Raw genomic sequence first — 22,500 nt, 5'->3', positions numbered from 1 at the left:
TTAATTATTGGACAGAAAAGCTCCACAAGTAGTAACCGAGAATACTGTCTAACACTTGATGAGTGCTCTGTCAAGCCCTCGTCGTCAGTGAGGAACCTGGGTGTGCTCTTTGATACCAATCTTTCATTTGAAAGCCACGTTTCTAGCATCTGTAAAACCGCATTCTATCATCTTAAAAATATATCTAAATTACGGCACATGCTTTCAATGCAAAATGCTGAACAGTTAGTACATGCGTTCATGAGCTCAAGGCTAGATTATTGTAATGCTCTACTGGGTGGTTGCCCTGCTCGCTTAATAAACAAACTCCAGCTGGTCCAAAATGCAGCAGCTAGAGTTCTTACTAGAACCAGGAAGTATGATCATATTAGTCCAGTTCTGTCAACACTGCACTGGCTCCCTATTAAACATCGCAGACATTTTAAAATCTTGCTTATTACTCAAAGCACTAAATAGTTTAGCTCCCCGGTACTTAAGCGAGCTCTTAACACATTATACTCCATCACGTCTATTGCGGTCTCAAAACTCTGGCCAGTTGATCATACCTAGAATATCTAAATCAACTGCAGGCGGTCGATCATTTTCCTATTTAGCTCCTAAACTGTGGAATAGTCTTCCTAGCATTGTTCGGGAAGCAGACACACTCTGTCAGTTTAAATCTAGACTAAAAACACATCTCTTTACTATGGCATACACATAGAACATTTTTAACTTTCATTATTCAATTCAATTGACTGATTGTTAGGCTGCATTAACTAGGTCAGCCGGAACCGGGAACACTTCCCATAACACCTGATGTACTCGTTACATCATAAAAAGAGTGACATCTACGCTAATGTTAGTCTCTCTGTTTATCCCGAGGTTTATCCCGGATCTGGGCCCTGTCCGGATCGGATGGTGGACCTGCCTGGACATGACCAACGCATCCTGGAGTGTCTGCTGAGCCGTGTCAAATGGTGTCTCCTCCGAATTTGCCTCACTGGCACGACATGCTCAAAACCCGTCTTCGGCGCAATAATTCCGATCTTTCATGTATTCATACTCTTGTGTAATCGACGCCCCATCCTAAATAAATCTGTCTCTTCCGTGATACCCTGAAAATTTTGAATAATAGGCCAGAGGAGAACTGGCACCCCGACTGAGTCTGGTTTCTCCCAAGGTTTATTTTTCTCCATCACGCCCTGATGGAGTTTTGGTTCCTTGCCACTGTCGCCTTTGGCTTGGCTTGCTCAGTTGGGGACACTAAAAATATGATTAAAGTTATTCAACTTATTATACAAATAAAATATATGAATTAGGTCTTATTTAATTCTATAAACTATAATACTGATCTGCCAACATTGTCTCTCTATGATAAATTAAAATAAGCTGATAACATCACTGTTTACTCCAGTACGACTGTACAGCCAAATCTAATTTTGTCGCAATATTATCCTGTTTGACACTCTGAAGCTGCTTTGACACAATCGTGATTGTAAAAGCGCTATATAAATAAAGTTGATTGATAGGTGTGTGTTAAAGGTGTGTGTTAAAGGTGTGTGTTAATAGGTGTGTGTTAATAGGTGTGTGTTAAAGGTGTGTGTTAAAGGTGTGTGTTAACGGTGTGTGTTAATAGGCGTGTGTTAATAAGTGTGTGTTAAAGGTGTGTGTTAATAGGTGTGTGTTAAAGGTGTGTGTTAACGGTGTGTGTTAACGGTGTGTGTTAAAGGTGTGTGTTAATAGGTGTGTGTTAACGGTGTGTGTTAACGGTGTGTGTTAAAGGTGTGTGTTAACGGTGTGTGTTAATAGGTGTGTGTTAATAAGTGTGTGTTAAAGGTGTGTGTTAAAGGTGTGTGTTAAAGGTGTGTGTTAACGGTGTGTGTTAAAGGTGTGTGTTAATAAGTGTGTGTTAAAGGTGTGTGTTAATAGGTGTGTGTTAAAGGTGTGTGTTAACGGTGTGTGTTAACGGTGTGTGTTAAAGGTGTGTGTTAATAGGTGTGTGTTAACGGTGTGTGTTAACGGTGTGTGTTAACGGTGTGTGTTAAAGGTGTGTGTTAATAGGTGTGTGTTAACGGTGTGTGTTAACGGTGTGTGTTAAAGGTGTGTGTTAACGGTGTGTGTTAATAGGTGTGTGTTAATAAGTGTGTGTTAAAGGTGTGTGTTAAAGGTGTGTGTTAAAGGTGTGTGTTAACGGTGTGTGTTAAAGGTGTGTGTTAATAAGTGTGTGTTAAAGGTGTGTGTTAATAGGTGTGTGTTAAAGGTGTGTGTTAATAGGTGTGTGTTAAAGGTGTGTGTTAACGGTGTGTGTTAACGGTGTGTGTTAAAGGTGTGTGTTAATAGGTGTGTGTTAACGGTGTGTGTTAACGGTGTGTGTTAAAGGTGTGTGTTAACGGTGTGTGTTAATAGGTGTGTGTTAACGGTGTGTGTTAACGGTGTGTGTTAACGGTGTATTAAAGGTGTGTGTTAATAGGTGTGTGTTAAAGGTGTGTGTTAAAGGTGTGTGTTAACGGTGTGTGTTAACGGTGTGTGTTAATAGGCGTGTGTTAATAAGTGTGTGTTAAAGGTGTGTGTTAATAGGTGTGTGTTAAAGGTGTGTGTTAATAGGTGTGTGTTAAAGGTGTGTGTTAACGGTGTGTGTTAACGGTGTGTGTTAAAGGTGTGTGTTAATAGGTGTGTGTTAACGGTGTGTGTTAACGGTGTGTGTTAAAGGTGTGTGTTAACGGTGTGTGTTAATAGGTGTGTGTTAACGGTGTGTGTTAACGGTGTGTGTTAACGGTGTATTAAAGGTGTGTGTTAATAGGTGTGTGTTAAAGGTGTGTGTTAAAGGTGTGTGTTAAAGGTGTGTGTTAATAGGTGTGTGTTAATAGGTGTGTGTTAACGGTGTGTGTTAACGGTGTGTGTTAAAGGTGTGTGTTAAAGGTGTGTGTTAATAGGTGTGTGTTAAAGGTGTGTGTTAACGGTGTGTGTTAAAGGTGTGTGTTAACGGTGTGTGTTAATAGGTGTGTGTTAAAGGTGTGTGTTAACGGTGTGTGTTAAAGGTGTGTGTTAACGGTGTGTGTTAATAGGTGTGTGTTAAAGGTGTGTGTTAATGGTGTGTGTTAAAGGTGTGTGTTAACGGTGTGTGTTAACGGTGTGTTAAAGGTGTGTGTTAATAGGTGTGTGTTAATAGGTGTGTGTTAACGGTGTGTGTTAACGGTGTGTGTTAATAGGTGTGTGTTAATAAGTGTGTGTTAAAGGTGTGTGTTAATGGTGTGTGTTAATAGGTGTATGTTAAAGGTGTGTGTTAATGGTGTGTGTTTATAGGTGTGTGTTAACGGTGTGTGTTAAAGGTGTGTGTTAATAGGTGTGTGTTAAAGGTGTGTGTTAAATGTGTGTGTTAACGGTGTGTGTTATCGGTGTGTTAAAGGTGTGTGTTAATGGTGTGTGTTTATAGGTGTGTGTTAACGGTGTGTGTTAAAGGTGTGTGTTAATAGGTGTGTGTTAAAGGTGTGTGTTAAATGTGTGTGTTAACGGTGTGTGTTATCGGTGTGTTAAAGGTGTGTGTTAATAGGTGTGTGTTAATGGTGTGTGTTAAAGGTGTGTGTTAACGGTGTGTGTTAACGGTGTGTTAAAGGTGTGTGTTAATGGTGTGTGTTAACGGTGTGTTAATGGTGTGTGTTAAAGGTGTGTGTTAACTGTGTGTGTTAATAGGTGTGTGTTAATGGTGTGTGTTAATAGGTGTATGTTAAAGGTGTGTGTTAAAGGTGTGTGTTAATAGGTGTGTGTTAATGGTGTGTGTTAAAGGTGTGTGTTAACGGTGTGTGTTAACGGTGTGTTAAAGGTGTGTGTTAATAGGTGTGTGTTAATAGGTGTGTGTTAATAGGTGTGTGTTAACGGTGTGTGTTAACGGTGTGTGTTAATAGGTGTGTGTTAATAAGTGTGTGTTAACGGTGTGTGTTAAAGGTGTGTGTTAATAGGTGTGTGTTAAAGGTGTGTGTTAAAGGTGTGTGTTAATAGGTGTGTGTTAAAGGTGTGTGTTAACGGTGTGTAAGAAACAGCTTCTGTTGTTCTTCAGAATCGGTGTGTCAGCCGCATGTGTTCTCAGTGACGTACGGCTGAAGTGTGTGTGTGTGTGTGTGTGTGTTTGTGTCTGTGTGTGTGTGTGTGTGTGTGTGTGTGTGTGTGTGTTTGTGTCTGTGTGTGTGTGTGTGTTTGTGTCTGTGTGTCTGTGTGTTTGTGTCTGTGTGTGTGTTTGTGTCTGTGTGTGTGTGTGTGTGTTTGTGTGTGTGTGTTTGTGTCTGTGTGTTTGTGTCTGTGTGTGTGTGTGTTTGTGTCTGTGTGTGTGTTTGTGTCTGTGTGTGTGTGTGTGTGTGTGTTTGTGTGTGTGTGTGTGTGTTTGTGTCTGTGTGTGTGTGTGTGTGTGTGTGTGTGTGTGTGTGTGTTTGTGTCTGTGTGTGTGTGTGTGTGTGTGTGTGTGTGTGTGTGTGTGTGTGTGTGTGTGTTTGTGTGTGTGTGTTTGTGTCTAATAGGTGTGTGTTAACGGTGTGTGTTAATAGGTGTGTGTTAATAAGTGTGTGTTAAAAGGTGTGTGTTAATGGTGTGTGTTAATAAGTGTGTGTTAACGGTGTGTGTTAAAGGTGTGTGTTAAAGGTGTGTGTTAAAGGTGTGTGTTAATAGGTGTGTGTTAAAGGTGTGTGTTAAAGGTGTGTGTTAATAGGTGTGTGTTAAAGGTGTGTGTTATAGGTGTGTGTTAAAGGTGTGTGTTAAAGGTGTGTGTTAATGGTGTGTGTTAATAAGTGTGTGTTAACGGTGTGTGTTAAAGGTGTGTGTTAAAGGTGTGTGTTAAAGGTGTGTGTTAATAGGTGTGTGTTAAAGGTGTGTGTTATAGGTGTGTGTTAATAGGTGTGTGTTAAAGGTGTGTGTTAACAGTGTGTAAGAAACAGCTTCTGTTGTTCTTCAGAATCGGTGTGTTAGCCACATGTGTTCTCGGTGACGTACGGCTGAAGTGTGTGTGTGTGTGTGTGTGTGTGTGTGTGTGTGTGTGTGTGTGTGTGTGTGTGTGTGTGTGTGTGTGTGTGTGTGTGTGTGTGTGTGTGTGTGAGCTAGGGCTGGGCGATATGGCCCAAAAAAAAAATCCCCGATTTTTTCACCAAAAATTCGATTTACGATTTAAAACGATTTTTTTCCCCTTCCTACTTAAAATCAATCTGCAGATGACAAAGAAATTGTTCAAAACAAGTTTTAACTTTATTTTGTTTAGGTAAAATTAAATATTTGCAGCTTGGTAGAAGTGCCACCTGGGGTGCAAAACTTTCCACATGTGAATAACCCCCGACTATTCCACAGTATAAATGGGCACCATATCTTTTGCAATATACAGTAGGCCTATACATATCAAAGGTTTATGAATTGATATGCAGATAAAATTAACTTTTATTAACAACAGTAATGTGCAAAAAAAGTATAGGGAAAATTTAAATGTTATGCTCTTATTAAATATAGATTAGCATTGTTCTTCAATAGTCTCACACTGAACTGATCGACAGCTTCAGTGATTATTAAAGGAGCTCTTTACTTTACTGTAATTTAGTCACAATTTGAAGAAAAGTTTAGTTTTTCCTGAGACTGTGACTTCGTACTTTTCTCCATACATTAGGGAGTGGAAATCGCTAATAAATCAATAAGTGCTCTTCTGCTGGTTATAGTGGTGGGCATTTCATATCTTTTTTTAAATAAAAATGCTACTAAAAAAATAAACTAAAAAAAACATTCGGCTATTTCTTTCACAAGACCCCTTTAAACTTTTAGTTTTACAAACCATCACATTAAAAATAACATTACAATCGGATATCTAGAGCTTTGAAGTGCTGGAAATAAGTGTGAAGCTCTTGAAAACCATTGGAAAGTGCTTGAATTTCAATCTCAAAAGGTTGTACGAATCCTGAGATAAATAATGACAACAACAACATTAAATCCATGTGGTTTTACTACAGTACAATCGTGGTAAATGTTGGTGTTTTGTGACTGAAACCCCTGACCTTCGCTCAGCTCTGTTAGAGCTGATATCTGTGGTTTATAACAGAATTCTGCCCCGACCGCTTCCACTAGATCACAGTAGCGATGGTATTAATTCTGTGGTGAATTTAAACGCTCTCTCACTGGATCACCAGCGCTGTGTCTGTCACGAGATTGGCCCGTGTGTGAGCTCGCGCTGCGTTCGTGTCAGCGCAGCTTTAAATGAGTATAGCGCCTAGCGCGGTTCCGTTCAGACTTCAAACACACTTTGCAGCGGGGTATTGTTAATTGTTCTGTGAAAAACTGAAGCAATTACGAATGACACTGTATGTTGTTAGACGCGATCCTTGTTGTTTGTGTACCTCTGTGGCAAACGCGCGCGGGGAGGGCTGAGCCATTACGGGAGCCCAGAGGGGAGCGTCGGCGGATTTGAAAGAGAAAACCGATTTTCATTCACAAAAATCGTCGTAAACTAAAAACTCGAATTAATCCATAAAATCGATTTATCGCCCAGCCCTAGTGTGAGCCTGTTTATGTGGTTTATGAGGACACAAATTTGTATAACTACATGGGTATTACACTGGTATTACCCTATCAATGTGGTTTATGAGGACATATCAAATGTCCTCATTATTCAAATGGCCTTAAAAACATACTAAATGATGTTTTTTTGAGAAAGTAAAAATGCAGAATGTTTCCTGTGATGGGTAGGTTTAGGGGCAGTGTGTGTCTGTGTGTGTGTGTGTGTGTGTGTGTGTGTGTGTGTCTGTGTGTGTGTGTGTTTGTGTCTGTGTTGTCAGGACGGTCAGCATGGATTTGCTCGTCTTAATTCCTTTGTGAAGTGGGATTATGGCCGATTATAATCCACTCGTCCATGTGAGGACACAAACACACACACACGCACACACACACACAGAAATGGATTGGGTGTGTTTAACGCATGCTTTAGCTTTTGTTCACTCATTCTGTTTCACTATAATAAACGAATACATTATAAGAAACAGAAACAACCCATTAAGAGTTCATTAGTGTTCTCTCGCTGTAAGAACTGTCCAAGTCAAGAACCCTAATACAACGCAATAATGGAAAGTGTGCGTGTGTGTGTGTGTGTGTGTGTGTGCGTGTGTGTGTGTGTGTGTGTGTCAGATGAGCGTGGCTCTCCTCAGGTCAGTGAGCGGCTCTCTCTCCTGGAGCAGCGTGTCCAGATGCAGGACGATGAGATCCAGCTCCTGAAGATGGCCATGGCCGACGTGCTGAAGAGACTCGACCTCTCCGAGGAGCAGAAGGTCAAAGGTCAGACAGCGGTCAAAGGTCAGACACTCATCAGGAGAGCGCGGAGATTCTTCACTGAGAGTCGAGTCATCTTTATTTCTATCGCTCTTCTCCAGCGCCGATTGTGTCAGAGCAGCTTCAGTGTTAAACAGGACAATACTGCAGCAGAATTAGATTTGGCTGTACAGTCGTTCTGGAGTAAACAGTGATGTTATCAGCTTATTTTAATTTATCAGAGAGAGACAATGTAATGCAGATCAGTATTATAGTTTATAGAATTAAATAAGACCTCATTCATTAATGTTATTTGTATATTTAGTTGAATAACTCTGATCATAATGTTAGTGTCCCCAACTGAGCAAGCCAAGCCAAAGGCTAGCGTCACTCCAGAGGAAATCATCGCCCTCCTGAAAACATGAGCCATATAAACCGTAATCTCCAGACCAAGCGTTATAAATGCGTCACTTGTGGTTCGTGAGGAAGCCGCTGTCAGATCCGATACAGTGGGAAAGGTTCTGTCCATTACACTGAGCCGCCGTCAAATGCTCAGAACAAACATATCATCCTCAGACGCTATTAAACCGTCCACTCTCCGGTCTTTCACTCTTCATCTGTCCTGTTGTCGGCAGACTGAAGCGCGTTGACTCCGTCAGAAAGACCAATGGGAACGCCAGTGGGCGGGGCCTATGGTGTAATGATGTATAACTATTGGTTAGGGTTGGGTACCGAAACCCAGTGCCAATATAGCACCGGTACCAATATAACCGTTATGTACCGAATCAGAAGGCAGATTTCGGTTCCTCATTTCGGCTGGCGCTGATCCAGAGACAAACACACTCAGCGCTCGTCACACCGAGGCGCCGTCAAATGCTCCGAACAAACATATCATCCTCAGCTGTATTAAACCGTCCAGTTCCAAAACACACACTGATGTCTATAGCGATCCTTTCAGACAGTTATAATTTGACTGTTTTATAAGTTACGGACCCACTTTATATTAGGTGGCCTTAACTACTATGTACTAACATTGTAATTAATCATTTGATACAATGCACTTATTGTGTACATACATGTTTTTACATTGTACTTACATTAAAAAAATACCTGCATGTAATTACGTCTGTAATTAATTTCTGTAGTTACATTTGTAATTACACTGTTGGCACTTCCCTTACACCTGACCCTACCCTTAAACTAACTCATCCCAACACACCTGTCCCTAACTCTACCCGTATCCCACCTCAATATCAGCAAAAGTGTTTTGCAATACAGTTTGAACACAGTAAGTACATTGTACCTATTTGTTGATGTAAGTACATAGTAGTTAAGGCCACCTAATATAAAGTGGGGCCTAAGTTACTATATAGTTTATTCTTCTCAGAGTTCACTGCTTACTTTCCTGTTTCGTGAGACGAGGATGAATTGACGTGATGTAAATCCGACAGATTAACTAACATGCCGCATTACAGATCAACTACCATGATCATTATAAGGGTTTTAAATGACGAAACACATTCACTTACACATATCTGAACATCAGACTATCAAATAGCTCATGACAGTAACAAGTTCGTGAATATTTTGATTTTAAAAAAGAAAAAACGAAGTAAAACCGATACAGTTGAGCTGTCACATGCTGTGTGTCATGTGAGAAGCACGACCATATTCTCTGGCTAAATATTTTAGAGCGCATCGCCTTATTGTTTCTATGGCGATACGCTTAAATATTTAGCCAGAGAATATGGTCATATTTCTGCAAAATAATGTTGAACTGAAGCTGGTTTGTAGAGTGCCGAGAATACAGACGACTGCTGTTATTAGTGCTGTAGCTGTCGCTTTGTGGCTCTTTTTTAAGAATCCGTTTAAGCACCGGCACCGTTTTAAAAGTACCGGTTTGGCACCGGTATCATAAAAAACCCAAAGGATACCCAACCGGACGATGTCTGGCTCTGGAAAATAATCATTACAATACCTTATTTACTTATTTATCTTTGTTTTCAATGTTTATAATATACAAAAACATTAAATAGTGGTCATCAAAATAACAGTTTCTCAATGGTTCTAAAATAACACTGACTCCAGTATGCATATGCAATCATCATATCATCTGCCTGAGCTCATGTGACTCCTGGTGTGTGTGTGTGTGTGTGTGTGTGTGTGTGTGTGTGTGTGTGTGTGTGTGTGTGTGTGTGTTCAGCACGTCCTGCGACTCTGGCTCTGGTTCCTAAAGCGGCGTCTCTGAGGAAGAGCTCCAGCTCCACACTGGCCTCCTCACCTTCATCCAGGACCTGCAGCCCGAGGTCTGGTGCTGTCCGTGTGTTACAGACGCAGATGTGTGTGTTCAATGTGTGTTCAGAGGTCACTGAATCCTCTCTCTCTCTCTCTCTCTCTCTCTCTCTCTCTCTCTCCACAGGATGCCCACTGCGAGCACCAAAGACTTGACAAGCATTAAAGCTGCAGCTCGGAACACCGGCACCAGGAAACCACTGGAGACGTGAGTAACAGAGCGGAGTGTGTGTGTGGAGACGTGAGTAACAGAGCCGAGTGTGTGTGTGGAGATGTGATTAACAGAGCTGTGTGTGTGTATGGAGACGTGAGTAACAGAGCCGAGTGTGTGTGTGGAGACGTGAGTAACAGAGCTGTGTGTGTGGAGACATGAGTAACAGAGCTGAGTGTGTGTGTGGAGACGTGAGTAACAGAGCTGAGTGTGTGTGTGGAGACATGAGTAACAGAGCTGAGTGTGTGTGGAGACGTGAGTAACAGAGCTGAGTGTGTGTGGAGGTGTGAGTAACAGAGCTGAGTGTGTGTGTGGAGACGTGAGTAACAGAGCTGAGTGTGTGTGTGGAGACATGAGTAACAGAGCTGAGTGTGTGTGTGGAGACGTGAGTAACAGAGCTGAGTGTGTGTGGAGACGTGAGTAACAGAGCTGAGTGTGTGTGTGGAGATGTGAGTAACAGAGCTGAGTGTGTGTGTGGAGACATGAGTAACAGAGCTGAGTGTGTGTGTGGAGACGTGAGTAACAGAGCTGAGTGTGTGTGGAGACGTGAGTAACAGAGCTGAGTGTGTGTGTGGAGACGTGAGTAACAGAGCTGAGTGTGTGTGTGGAGACATGAGTAACAGAGCTGTGTGTGTGGAGACATGAGTAACAGAGCTGAGTGTGTGTGTGGAGACGTGAGTAACAGAGCTGTGTGTGTGTGGAGACATGAGTAACAGAGCTGAGTGTGTGTGTGTGAGTGGAGACGTGAGTAACAGAGCCGAGTGTGTGTGGAGACGTGAGTAACAGAGCTGTGTGTGTGGAGACATGAGTAACAGAGCTGAGTGTGTGTGTGGAGACGTGAGTAACAGAGCTGTGTGTGTGTGGAGACATGAGTAACAGAGCTGAGTGTGTGTGTGGAGACATGAGTAACAGAGCTGAGTGTGTGTGTGGAGACATGAGTAACAGAGCTGAGTGTGTGTGTGTGAGTGGAGACATGAGTAACAGAGCTGAGGGTGTGTGGAGACGTGAGTAACAGAGCTGAGTGTGTGTGTGGAGACATGAGTAACAGAGCTGAGTGTGTGTGTGTGGAGACGTGAGTAACAGAGCTGAGTGTGTGTGTGGAGACATGAGTAACAGAGCTGAGTGTGTGTGTGGAGACATGAGTAACAGAGCTGAGTGTGTGTGTGTGAGTGGAGACGTGAGTAACAGAGCTGAGGGTGTGTGGAGACGTGAGTAACAGAGCTGAGTGTGTGTGTGGAGACATGAGTAACAGAGCTGAGTGTGTGTGTGTGGAGACGTGAGTAACAGAGCTGAGTGTGTGTGTGGAGACATGAGTAACAGAGCTGAGTGTGTGTGTGGAGACATGAGTAACAGAGCTGAGTGTGTGTGTGTGTGTGGAGACGTGAGTAACAGAGCTGAGTGTGTGTGTGGAGACATGAGTAACAGAGCTAAGTGTGTGTGTGGACACATGAGTAACAGAGCTGAGTGTGTGTGTGGAGACGTGAGTAACAGAGCTGAGTGTGTGTGTGGAGACGTGAGTAACAGAGCCGAGTGTGTGTGGAGACATGAGTAACAGAGCTGTGTGTGTGGAGACGTGAGTAACAGAGCTGAGTGTGTGTGGAGACATGAGTAACAGAGCTGTGTGTGTGTGGACACATGAGTAACAGAGCTGAGTGTGTGTGGAGACATGAGTAACAGAGCTGAGTGTGTGTGGAGACATGAGTAACAGAGCTGAGTGTGTGTGTGTGTGGAGACGTGAGTAACAGAGCTGAAAGTGTGTGTGTGGAGGCGTGAGTAACAGAGCTGTGTGTGTGTGTGTGGAGACGTGAGTAACAGAGCTGTGTGTGTGGAGACATGAGTAACAGAGCCGAGTGTGTGTGGAGACATGAGTAACAGAGCCGAGTGTGTGTGTGGAGACGTGAGTAACAGAGCTGTGTGTGTGGAGACATGAGTAACAGAGCTGAGTGTGTGTGTGGAGACGTGAGTAACAGAGCTGAGTGTGTGTGTGGAGACGTGAGTAACAGAGCTGAGTGTGTGTGGAGACATGAGTAACAGAGCTGAGTGTGTGTGTGGAGGCGTGAGTAACAGAGCTGAGTGTGTGTGTGGAGACATGAGTAACAGAGCTGTGTGTGTGTGGAGACATGAGTAACAGAGCTGAGTGTGTGTGTGGAGATGTGAGTAATAGAGCTGAGTGTGTGTGTGTGGAGACGTGAGTAACAGAGCTGTGTGTGTGTGGAGACATGAGTAACAGAGCTGTGTGTGTGTGGAGGCGTGAGTAACAGAGCTGAGTGTGTGTGTGGAGACGTGAGTAACAGAGCTGAGTGTGTGTGGAGACATGAGTAACAGAGCTGTGTGTGTGTGGAGACGTGAGTAACAGAGCCGAGTGTGTGTGGAGACATGAGTAACAGAGCTGTGTGTGTGTGGAGACGTGAGTAACAGAGCCGAGTGTGTGTGTGGAGACGTGAGTAACAGAGCTGTGTGTGTGGAGACATGAGTAACAGAGCTGAGTGTGTGTGTGGAGACGTGAGTAACAGAGCGGAATGTGTGTGGAGACATGAGTAACAGAGCTGAGTGTGTGTGTGGAGACGTGAGTAACAGAGCTGAGTGTGTGTGTGGAGACGTGAGTAACAGAGCTGAGTGTGTGTGTGTGGAGACGTGAGTAACAGAGCTGAGTGAGTGTGTGGAGACGTGAGTAACAGAGCTGTGTGTGTGGAGACGTGAATAACAGAGCTGAGTGTGTGTGTGGAGACGTGAGTAACAGAGCTGAGTGTGTGTGTGTGAGGAGACGAATGACTAACGTCTCTCTCTCCTTCACACAGCAAACCAAAGGAAGCAGCTGCAACAGGTGAGAGAATCACATCATATTATAGTCATACCTTAGCAACCATTTAGATAACCCTAGCAACCCAAAACCAAAGAGGGATATCTTCAAATCTGAACGTCACAGGGTTTGTATATATAATTCATATTGGCAAGCAGCCTTTGGAGTATCATCATTGACAGCTGCCAACCCACTCCCTAGCAACCAAAAAGAGTTCCATAGTAACCATTTAACATGACCTATATCTTTGCATCATAACATGGTATAGAGATGGCGTTAGCTCTTTTGACTCATGCTAGCAAACAGGACTTCCATCTTACTACACATGCTAGCAGTAAATAGCTTCATGCTAATAGCGATTAGCTAAATGTTAAATCATGCAAAGAACATTACAAACTCTATAAACATTCCATCGTAACCATCTGTGACAAATACCAACTGCCTAGCAGCACCATAGCAACCATCCAAAACACCCTATCAACCTACTAGCAACCACCCAGAATACCTTACCAACCGCCTAGCAATGCCTTAGAAACCACAACAACCACCTGGTAACACCATAGCAACAGCCTAGCAACTCATTAGTAACCACTCAGAACACCCTAGCAACCACCTAGAAACATCCTAGCAACCGAGTACAGAGTTTTGCCCTTGCAAGCACCACTCACATTTTCTTCAGGAAATGTTCATTCTAGTTATTATTAAGTTGACTTGGAAGAGCCAACTCATGGATATTGTACTTAAACTTATTACTATGCTATCTCATAGCAACCACCAGAACACCATAGCAACCACCCCAAGTGCCCCAGCAACTGCATAGCAACTACCCAGAACACCATAGCAACCACCCCAAGTGCCCTACCAACTACATAGCAACATCCTAGCATCAACAGAATACCCTACAACTGCATTGCAATACCCCAAGTACCTTAGCAACCACCTGAGTACCCTAGCAACCATGTATCTAGAACTTTTCAAACTTTCGAACTATTCTTTTTCAAGCCAACTTTGATTAAAATTTTTAATCGTTATCATTGTTTTCCTCTGTGTTTCTGTCCTTCAGGCTCTAGGCGTGTCACTCACTGCAAAGGTAGGTCTCATACCAGACCATAACATGATCATTAGTCAGTATTATGCATTTAAAGGTACGCTACATGCCGTTTGTCCCTCTAGTGGTTAAAAAACTAAACTGCATGCATTTGTGCTTCAGCTCTGTGCGGAGGAATACCATTATCCCGCTGCTCGTAAAACATATGTATGTAAACTGCAAAAAAAAAAGAAAAGATTTTCTTACATAGTATTTTTTGTTTTGTTTCTAGTTCTAAAAATTCTGAAAACAAGAAGTATTTACTAGACAGGCGAAAGTAATTGTCTTGTTTTGGGAAAAATAACTCAAAATGTGAACACTGATAATGGCTTACCATAGTGGATCAGAGACCAAATCCCGCTCTGGAAGAAGGGTTGATGGTGTGTTCCTCTTGAATAATAGAGGAGCAGATTATGTTTTGGATGATGGTCTGTCTCTTAATGTGTTCTTCCTCTATTTATCCCTCTTCCTCGTCTCCTCTTCCTCCATCTGCCCCCTTCACTTAGTGACTATGCAGATTTACCTGAGGCCGGGGTCAGGAAGGACTGGGTCAGCTGAGACGACGGCCAATCCGGCTGCAGAGCAGAGTAAAGCCACACCGCTCACTGCACTCGTCCAGAAGAGATCGTGCCGAAAATACAAGAGTCCCGTCAAACCCCCCAGTCAATACTTCCAGATCTGCTACTGAAGCAAACACACACACACAGACCATCACACACACCATCACACACACATTCCACTGACGCTCGTCATCCGACTGGTGTTAGCAGTGGTGCCTGTTTTCTGGAGAATGAAGAATGTGGCTGGTTTATTAGTTTTTGGTGCAGAAATACAATAAAATCTGATTCATACTTTGGTTAAGTCTGATTGTGTGAACTGCAGACATTTACTGCTGTATTAGAGTCAGACTGGAGCTCCTGACTGCCCTCTGCTGGCTCAGGGAGAGGATTGCACTCCTTCAGATCCGGCTGGCCCACAATCCCTTTCAGTACATAAGATGACATTAAGATGAGCGTCACTGTTCCTGATCAACAAATCATCCAAAAATTAACTAAAGTGTATATATCATAAATGTGCATCCATCCATCATAATAGTGCATCTGTCCATCATAAAAGTGCATCCATCCATCATAATAGTGAATCTATCATCATAATAGTGAATCTATCCATCATAAAAGTGCATCCATCCATCAAAATAGTGCATCCATCCATCATAATAGTACATCCATCCATCATAATAGTGAATCTATCCATCATAATAGTGAATCTATCCATCATAATAGTGCATCTGTCCATCATAATAGTGCATCTGTCCATCATAAAAGTGCATCCATCCATCATAATAGTGAATCTATCATCATAATAGTGAATCTATCCATCATAATAGTGAATCTATCATCATAATAGTGCATCTGTCTGTCATAATATTGAATCTATCATCATAATAGTGAATCTATCCATCATAATAGTGAATCTATCTGTCATAATAGTGAATCTATCATCATAATAGTGAATCTATCCATCATAAAAGTGCATCCATCCATCATAATAGTGAATCTATCATCATAATAGTGAATCTATCCATCATAATAGTGCATCTATCTGTCATAATAGTGAATCTATCCATCATAAAAGTGCATCCATCCATCATAATAGTGAATCTATCCATCATAATAGTGCATCTATCTGTCATAATAGTGAATCTATCATCATAATAGTGAATCTATCCATCATAAAAGTGCATCCATCCATCATAATAGTGAATCTATCCATCATAATAATGCATCCATCCATCCATCATAATAGTGCATCTATCCATCATAATAGTGCATCTATCCATCATAATAGTGCATCTATCCATCATAAAAGTGCATCTATCATCATAAAAGTGCATCCATCCATCCATCCATCCATCCATCCATCCATCATAATAGTGCATCCATTATAATAGTGCATCCATCCAACGGTGTTTATCCATCATAATAGTGCATTTATCCATCATAATAATGCATCCATCCATCATAATAGTGCATCAATCCATCATAAAAGTGCATCCATCCATCATAATAGTGCATCTATCCATCATAATAGTGAATCTATCCATCATAATAGTGCATCCATCCATCATAAAAGTGCATCTATCATCATAAAAGTGCATCCATCCATCCATTATAATAGTGCATCCATCCAACGGTGTTTATCCATCATAAAAGTGCATCCATCCACCATAATAGTGCATCTATCCATCATAAAAGTGCATCCATCATTTTATGGACTTTAAAACAGCTTATAAAGCTTGGAAGAACCAGGACATTTATTAATATAACTCTGATTCTGTTCGTCTGAGAGCAGAATGTCACACACACACACACACACACACACACACACACATAGGATGAGCTGAGCGAGAGGAAATCATGGGGTCGTGATCATGTTTGGCTGAACTATCCCTTTAATTTTCATATGGGAGTCCACCGTGCATTAACTGATGTATTAGTGCATGCATATCTATATTTTAGTAGACCTGAATATCTGTCTGCTTCAGGAGTGATGATGATAATGATGATGTTTCGCGCTCAAAGCGGGTTTAAATCTCCGCGTTCCCGCCAGATGCTCGTCGCGCCGCGCGCGTGTGTCTGAGGCGCCGGTGAGTCCCCAGACAGCAAAATGTATTTGGGCCAGATTTGGGCCAGGTCTTCATTAGCATTTGGCGCAGGTCCGCTAAACGGACCTGGGCCGGGGTCATCCTTTCCAACGGCCCAATACCGGAACAGGTTGGAATTACGGATCAGAGACAGATCTGGGCCAGAACTGGCCCAGTACAGTTATTAAAGCCATGACGTGTGGTGCGGATCTGGCCCAGATCCGCTACTCATATTTTACATCTGGGGCTCATCTGGCCCTGGTCTGTGATGCATATTTAAGCTATCAGACAAACACGGCCCACACAATTTGTACATTTCAAAATATTTTTATTTTATTTTAAAAAGGCAAAAAGAGAACAGTATGAACAACGGTCAACAACCATCTACGTGAATCCAGATGAAAAAAAAGAAAACACAAAACAATGCCAACCAATATATAATCAAGTGAGAGAAAAAAGATTAATGTTAAGTATTCAAATGACAAAAAAATATATATAATAAATAAATACAAAACCAAGTAAAACCTATTTTGAACACAATATTAATGTGCACACATTTTACAGCACATTTGTTGGGTGCGATCGGGCAAAATGCAAATCAAATTGATGTCAAAAACTAAACGTCAATTTGACATCCACACATTGATGTTTTCTTGACCACCAAAATAATGACACAAAATTAATAATAATACTTTTATTAATCAGTATACATACATACATACATACATACATACATACATACATACATTTCATACAATACTGGATTTTGTAAATTCAAATAAAAAAATTGCTTTATTGACATAAATCATACAATATTGCCAGAGCTACACTCTCAGAAAAAAAAAGGTACAGTGCTGTCATTGGCAGTACCCGAAGGTACAAAAGTGAAAAGGTACATCTTTGTACCTTACTCACCCCTATATTAGTAACATAAAAAGGTACATATCGGTACTTTAAGAGCATGTATTAGTAACGTGGTGGCTGTGGTCGGCCAAACCAAAAACATTTTTTTTTGAATGTGAATGCTGTTTTACGTGGATATTATGACATGAGTGAAGCACAACGCTTTATTTACTAAATAAATAATAGGTACGCAATTAAATGTTACCTCGCAGCCAAGGAAACAACATTCATGTCAAACAGGAGAGGTAAACATTGTGAAGTGAGACAAATTTAAGCTTTGAGTTTTCCAATCTAGTCACCCGATTTCCCGAATAGGCTTACTCTATTTTATTCTACTGGACATGGAATCTCATATTTATTTTCCCAAATCTTAAAGAGATGTAAATTAATTATCTCTTTGGTATAGTCTAAGTATAAATCTAAAGTATAATCTTCAGCATTATGTTTCCTTGGCTGCGAGGTAACATTTAATTGCGAACCTATTATTTATTTAGTAAATAAAGCGTTGTGCTTCACTCATGTCATAATATCCACGTAAAACAGCATTCACATACAAAAAAAATTGTTTAGCTGACCACAGCCGGTGCTACTCAGGCACCGCGGTGGCGCTCTACCGCGGTGGTGCGGTTGTCATGCACATAGACAGTAAAAGAAATGGACAGAGCTATTCCATAGACGTCAACGGCGGAAAATGAGGTCAATTAGAGGCACAAACTTCCCGTCTCTGAGCGTCTCCTCCTGTCTATAAGGTAATTTCTCAACTGTGCCACAGAGTCGCGTTGGTTATGACGCAATCGATTTTTACAAAAACAGCTTCTACGGGCGATAATGTAAGATACAAGGTAACGGAGCCTTTTATGCATTGTCGTGTTTCTTTATAAATAAACAATGGACAAATGGAGTCTTTAAACGCCTCAGATGTAAAGTTATTCACTGTCAAAGTGACTCAAAAATGAATGGGAGTCAAAGGGACGCTAACAGCAGGTGATGGCTTGGTTAGCAATGGCCGCCCCTATGGGGGGAACGCTTTCCGAGTGCTAGATTACCCCCTTGGTCATGCATGTTTACTGGCACAGCAAAAAACTGCCACAGCCCTACTTAGGGTACCACCCCAGTGACAGCAATGTACCTTTTTTTCTGACAGTGTAGGAATATAAATAATAGATAGGAACATAAATAATAATACATATATGAACATTAATAATACTGATAATAAAAAAATCTAAATAATAGTGGAAAATATAACAACATAACTCAAATTTAAAGGGATACTTCACCGCTATTTCATATTAAACTGTTATTACCTTAATTAAAACGAGTTGATACATACCTCTCTCGTCTCAGTGTGTGCTCTTAATCTCTCTGACGCGTGGTGACGATCTGATAGCATTTAGCTTAGCCCACTAAGCCCAGTTCATTCACTATTGTACCAAACAGAGATCAAGTAGAAGTTTCCCCTATTTAAATACAGTTACACCAATAGTTGAACGATCAAGTATGAGGACAAAAAATAAAATGTGGCACTTTTCCTTTTCTTTGTGTCACCATACTTGGTCGTTCAACTATTCGTGTTGAACGAAAGAGGTATATATCAACTCATTTTAGTTAAGGGAATAACATAGTTTAATATGAAAAAAGTGAAGTATCCCTTTAAATAAACAGTGTAAAAAATTAGAACATTAAAAAAAAAAAAAAAATTCCATAGGCGTAATAGTTTTCATATCATACAAACCGTATTTTCTATCCCCTTACACTGCCCCTGCCCCTAAACCTAACCATCACAGGAAACATTCTGCATTTTACTTTCTTATAAAAACTCATTCTGTATGATTTATAAGCCTTTTGAAAAGTGAGGACATGGGTAATGTCCTCATATTTCACAAAAACAAGCATACACACACACACACACACACACACACACACACACACACACACACACACACACACACACAATATATATTTATCACTGTGGTGTACAATAGGGAAATACGCTGAGGTCAGACACAATACACACATTAAATACAATTTCTGAACAATTTCCTAATCTGAATCTGAACACAGATCAATTGCTGTCTGACCATTTTGGCGTCCCATTCCCTCATTTCTGTTGGGAGCAGCTCGAAGATGGTTCTTCATGAGATGTTTTATATCAGCCTCTGAAGATGCTGGGCCTGACTGCTGTACAGAACCTGAATGAAGATGGAGCATATTTTGTATTACTTGTTTCACATCATTTAAAGTAGAGCATAAATAAGACTTTCATCAACCATCATTTGTAGTAACATAGCAATTCACAAAGTAATTTAACCTCTTTAAAGCTAGTGTTATACTTTCTGTGTGCACAAGGTTATACATGATGTAATGCAAAGCAAAAAACAAAGGCGTAGTTTGATGATGCCAAGTTTAAGAGCAGAACCTTGGGCCATATAGTCTTCATCTCACAGCCGGTGGAAAAGAATCGGGATAGGACTCATTCATGAATGTGATTATTAACATTAATGTAGTAGGAAGCAGAGCAGGTCCAAGTGTTGTGGAGCTTAGCAAGGTTGCTGGAGCGATTGTTAATGAGATGAACAACACACGCCTCGTGAGCACCGGGACTTTTATCATGACGGGATGGAACACTGTTCTGTGCACCATTTCCGCTTTTCCGGTCATGAGTATGCGCCTCTGTTTATCATATTAGATACATTTGAGTGTGTTTTAAAATTATGTTATTACGTTACTCTATGCATTCACTTGTTCACACTGCTAAGAGTAAAGCGCTTCTGCCGAGGCACAGATATGACGCAATTGACAGGTGACTCCCTCAAACGCTATGCTGAAACGCCACGGGTCCTTGGTTAAAATAGCAATTTTCTCACAATTTACAAATAGTTGGAAACATTTGGGATATTGTAAGAACTCAACTGAACAAAATATATAACACATATATAAATACTACATAGTGCACCTTTAATATTGTTCATACAGTGTCACTTACGTTTGGATGTCAAAGCCTTCTAAAACAAAATAAATAAAACCAATAATTTGAGAAAATAAAAAGAAGATAGATGTATGGTGATATTATAGGTGGAAAATATTGGTAAAACATTATTTTTTACTTGATCAGAGATTATAACTTTATCAGCTCACCTGTGTTTCCTACTTCTCTGTCAGCAGCTTCCTCCAGAAATGTTGTAATCTTGGGATAATTGCTGTAATGTTATAGTGGTTACTTTGTCCCTCCTGAAATCACAGAACATTTGTATATATATTTTAACCAGTTTCACATTCGCATTTTTCGCATTCATCGATTAACAGCGCACACATTTAACTAACATTAAATGAATAAGCCCTAATGACCTATTCAATTTCCAGCAAAACCTTTACAAAACTGTCAAGTTCAACACCTCGGCTCTAATCTACCCATAAATATGTTATTAAAAGAACACATTTTATTAATAAGAGCTTAAGTTACGTTAACTGTTAACGTTAACTTAACTTACCTGCTCTGAAAACAGTTGGGATGCTAACGAACTTTCTCGAAGACAATTAATAACATTACATTTCTATAAAGTAAATATTCAACAGAAGAGTGTCAATTACACGTAAGAAAAGTGTTAGGAAAAGCTGTGTGTATTGTTTGTGTAACTTTAGAGAAAATAAACTCACCTGAAAGCAGTGGGGGAAAAACAACAGAGGGAGTTTTGTAGTTTGTCGGTTGCTGCTGCATCGTATCCATGGCAACTCTGCGACGCTTCAGTGTTTGAAATCTTCTCGACTGTTCAATGCGCACGCACATTAAAACCAAAACACTTCAAGTCACGCAGCATTTACAGACACATCTATAATTAACACATTACATTTTACTGCAAAATGCCACCCCACGTGATAATGGCACTTTTATTATTTAGGATGTTTTTGTTTTTGTTTTTGCAAACGCAGCTATTTAAAAAAAATTGATTAATGTCAAATATTTTACAAATCCAAAACGGCTCGGAAGGAAACTGTGCCAAATGGATGCATTTTAAGGCCTTAGTCATGAAAAATGTTATAAACTTAAATGAAATAATTACTAAATATTGAGGTCAATTTGATGTCAATATGACATCAATTTGATGTCTAAAACATGACGTTGATTTGATGTAAATTAAACGTCAAAAATTTTGTCCTACATATACATAAAACCAATTTAAGTGTGGGATTAACTTCCGATTTTCACCCAGTTAACACTGGAAAAAATTAATTTCCAAACTGAATTTAAAATGGTGCATACAGAATATTGGTCAAGTCTTGACTAATATTTGACGTCAAATTGACGTCAAGGTGCCCGCTGGGTTAAAGGGGACTTTAAATTAGTGATTCCTCTGCGTACCACTAAAGGGAGCCTGAGTACCACTTTTGATTCCCCAAAAAAATAACCAAACGAACAAAAACTTAACGTGAACGCTCTTGCTGGGGTCCGGCCCACACCCGCCGGACGGACTCAATTCAGCTGTGGCGCGTATGGTCTGCGCAGCTGCCCCGGTTCGGCACCCAACCCGCCGAACGGACTCAATTCAGCTGTGGCGCGTATGGTCTGCGCAGCTGCCCCGGATCGGCGCCGCGCCCGCCGGACGGACTGCCATAGTTCAATCTACAGACAGGTCTGGCGCAAAGTTGGTGCAGATCTGCATAGTGAGTGTGACTGCTGCGCGAATCTGCTGATTCGAAAACGGATCTGGCACAGATGTAAATGCTGTCTGGGTCAGTCGGCGGTTGGCGGACTCTGGAGCGCCGCGGCCCGTTACCGGAGAACGGATCCCTGTGAGATGGACGTACGGACACGATCTCAACACGGCGACAAAAACAACAAAACACCACAAATCGCGCCGCAGAACCGGCCACATTTCCCTCTGGCGCATTTCCCCCTCCGCATCCGCGACTGGCTTTCGTAGCATCGGCGGTTTTTTACAGATATTCCCGGGATATTCGCCTTTAAAGACTGAACGGTGTGGGATTGATAGATACACACGGGGAATCGAAAGACTGCGCTGACATTACTCAACATTTATTTATTACAAAGAAAAAGGAGATAATATGAGGTAAGTGCCCGTCCTCACGCGCAGCGTCCGTTATTATTCGTTATTAACGGCGCGAATGCTGCAGCAGATTATCATGCGGATGTGTTGAGCTGAATATAGTGTTTTATATGTACAGTTATGTCGACATATTGTCTGTATAGTTGAGTTATTGGTTGAAGTATTCTGATTAGAGGCGGGTTTGAAGCCTCGTCCAGCCAGCCGGCGTGTCCACCTGACAGTTTCACCCGCGGCCATCATCTATATAGTGCATTAATAAGA

General features: G+C 41.2%; 2 protein-coding genes and 1 long non-coding RNA gene across 3 annotated transcripts in view; 2 read left to right on the top strand and 1 right to left on the bottom strand.

Moving 5' to 3' along the window:
- Positions 1-14,450, top strand: part of LOC137042084 (echinoderm microtubule-associated protein-like 1) — a 15,520-nt gene extending 1,070 nt beyond the window's left edge. The window contains exons 2-7 of the mRNA XM_067418775.1: positions 7,120-7,284; positions 9,443-9,545; positions 9,659-9,739; positions 12,541-12,566; positions 13,606-13,632; positions 14,136-14,450. Of these exons, the coding sequence (XP_067274876.1) occupies positions 7,120-7,284; positions 9,443-9,545; positions 9,659-9,739; positions 12,541-12,566; positions 13,606-13,632; positions 14,136-14,317 (584 nt within the window). The 3' untranslated portion in view covers positions 14,318-14,450. The remainder of the gene's footprint in view (positions 1-7,119; positions 7,285-9,442; positions 9,546-9,658; positions 9,740-12,540; positions 12,567-13,605; positions 13,633-14,135) is intronic.
- A 4,427-nt stretch (positions 14,451-18,877) lies between these two features.
- On the bottom strand, positions 18,878-21,897 carry LOC137041751 (uncharacterized). Its single transcript, XR_010898141.1, has 3 exons — positions 20,665-21,897; positions 20,312-20,404; positions 18,878-19,365 (listed from the first exon to the last, which is right to left on the bottom strand). It is a non-coding gene; the product is annotated as an uncharacterized lncRNA (long non-coding RNA).
- A 10-nt stretch (positions 21,898-21,907) lies between these two features.
- evlb (Enah/Vasp-like b) overlaps positions 21,908-22,500 on the top strand; it is a 58,487-nt gene continuing 57,894 nt past the window's right edge. Inside the window, exon 1 of the mRNA XM_067418396.1 lies at positions 21,908-22,242. Within this exon, the coding sequence (XP_067274497.1) occupies positions 22,238-22,242 (5 nt within the window). The 5' untranslated portion in view covers positions 21,908-22,237. The remainder of the gene's footprint in view (positions 22,243-22,500) is intronic.

Source organism: Pseudorasbora parva, chromosome 15 (genome assembly GCF_024679245.1).
Source record: "Pseudorasbora parva isolate DD20220531a chromosome 15, ASM2467924v1, whole genome shotgun sequence".
In the NCBI taxonomy this organism is placed as follows: domain Eukaryota; kingdom Metazoa; phylum Chordata; class Actinopteri; order Cypriniformes; family Gobionidae; genus Pseudorasbora; species Pseudorasbora parva.
The sequence above is the reverse complement of the archived record's forward strand: the minus strand, read 5'-3'. Positions and strand labels throughout refer to the sequence as shown.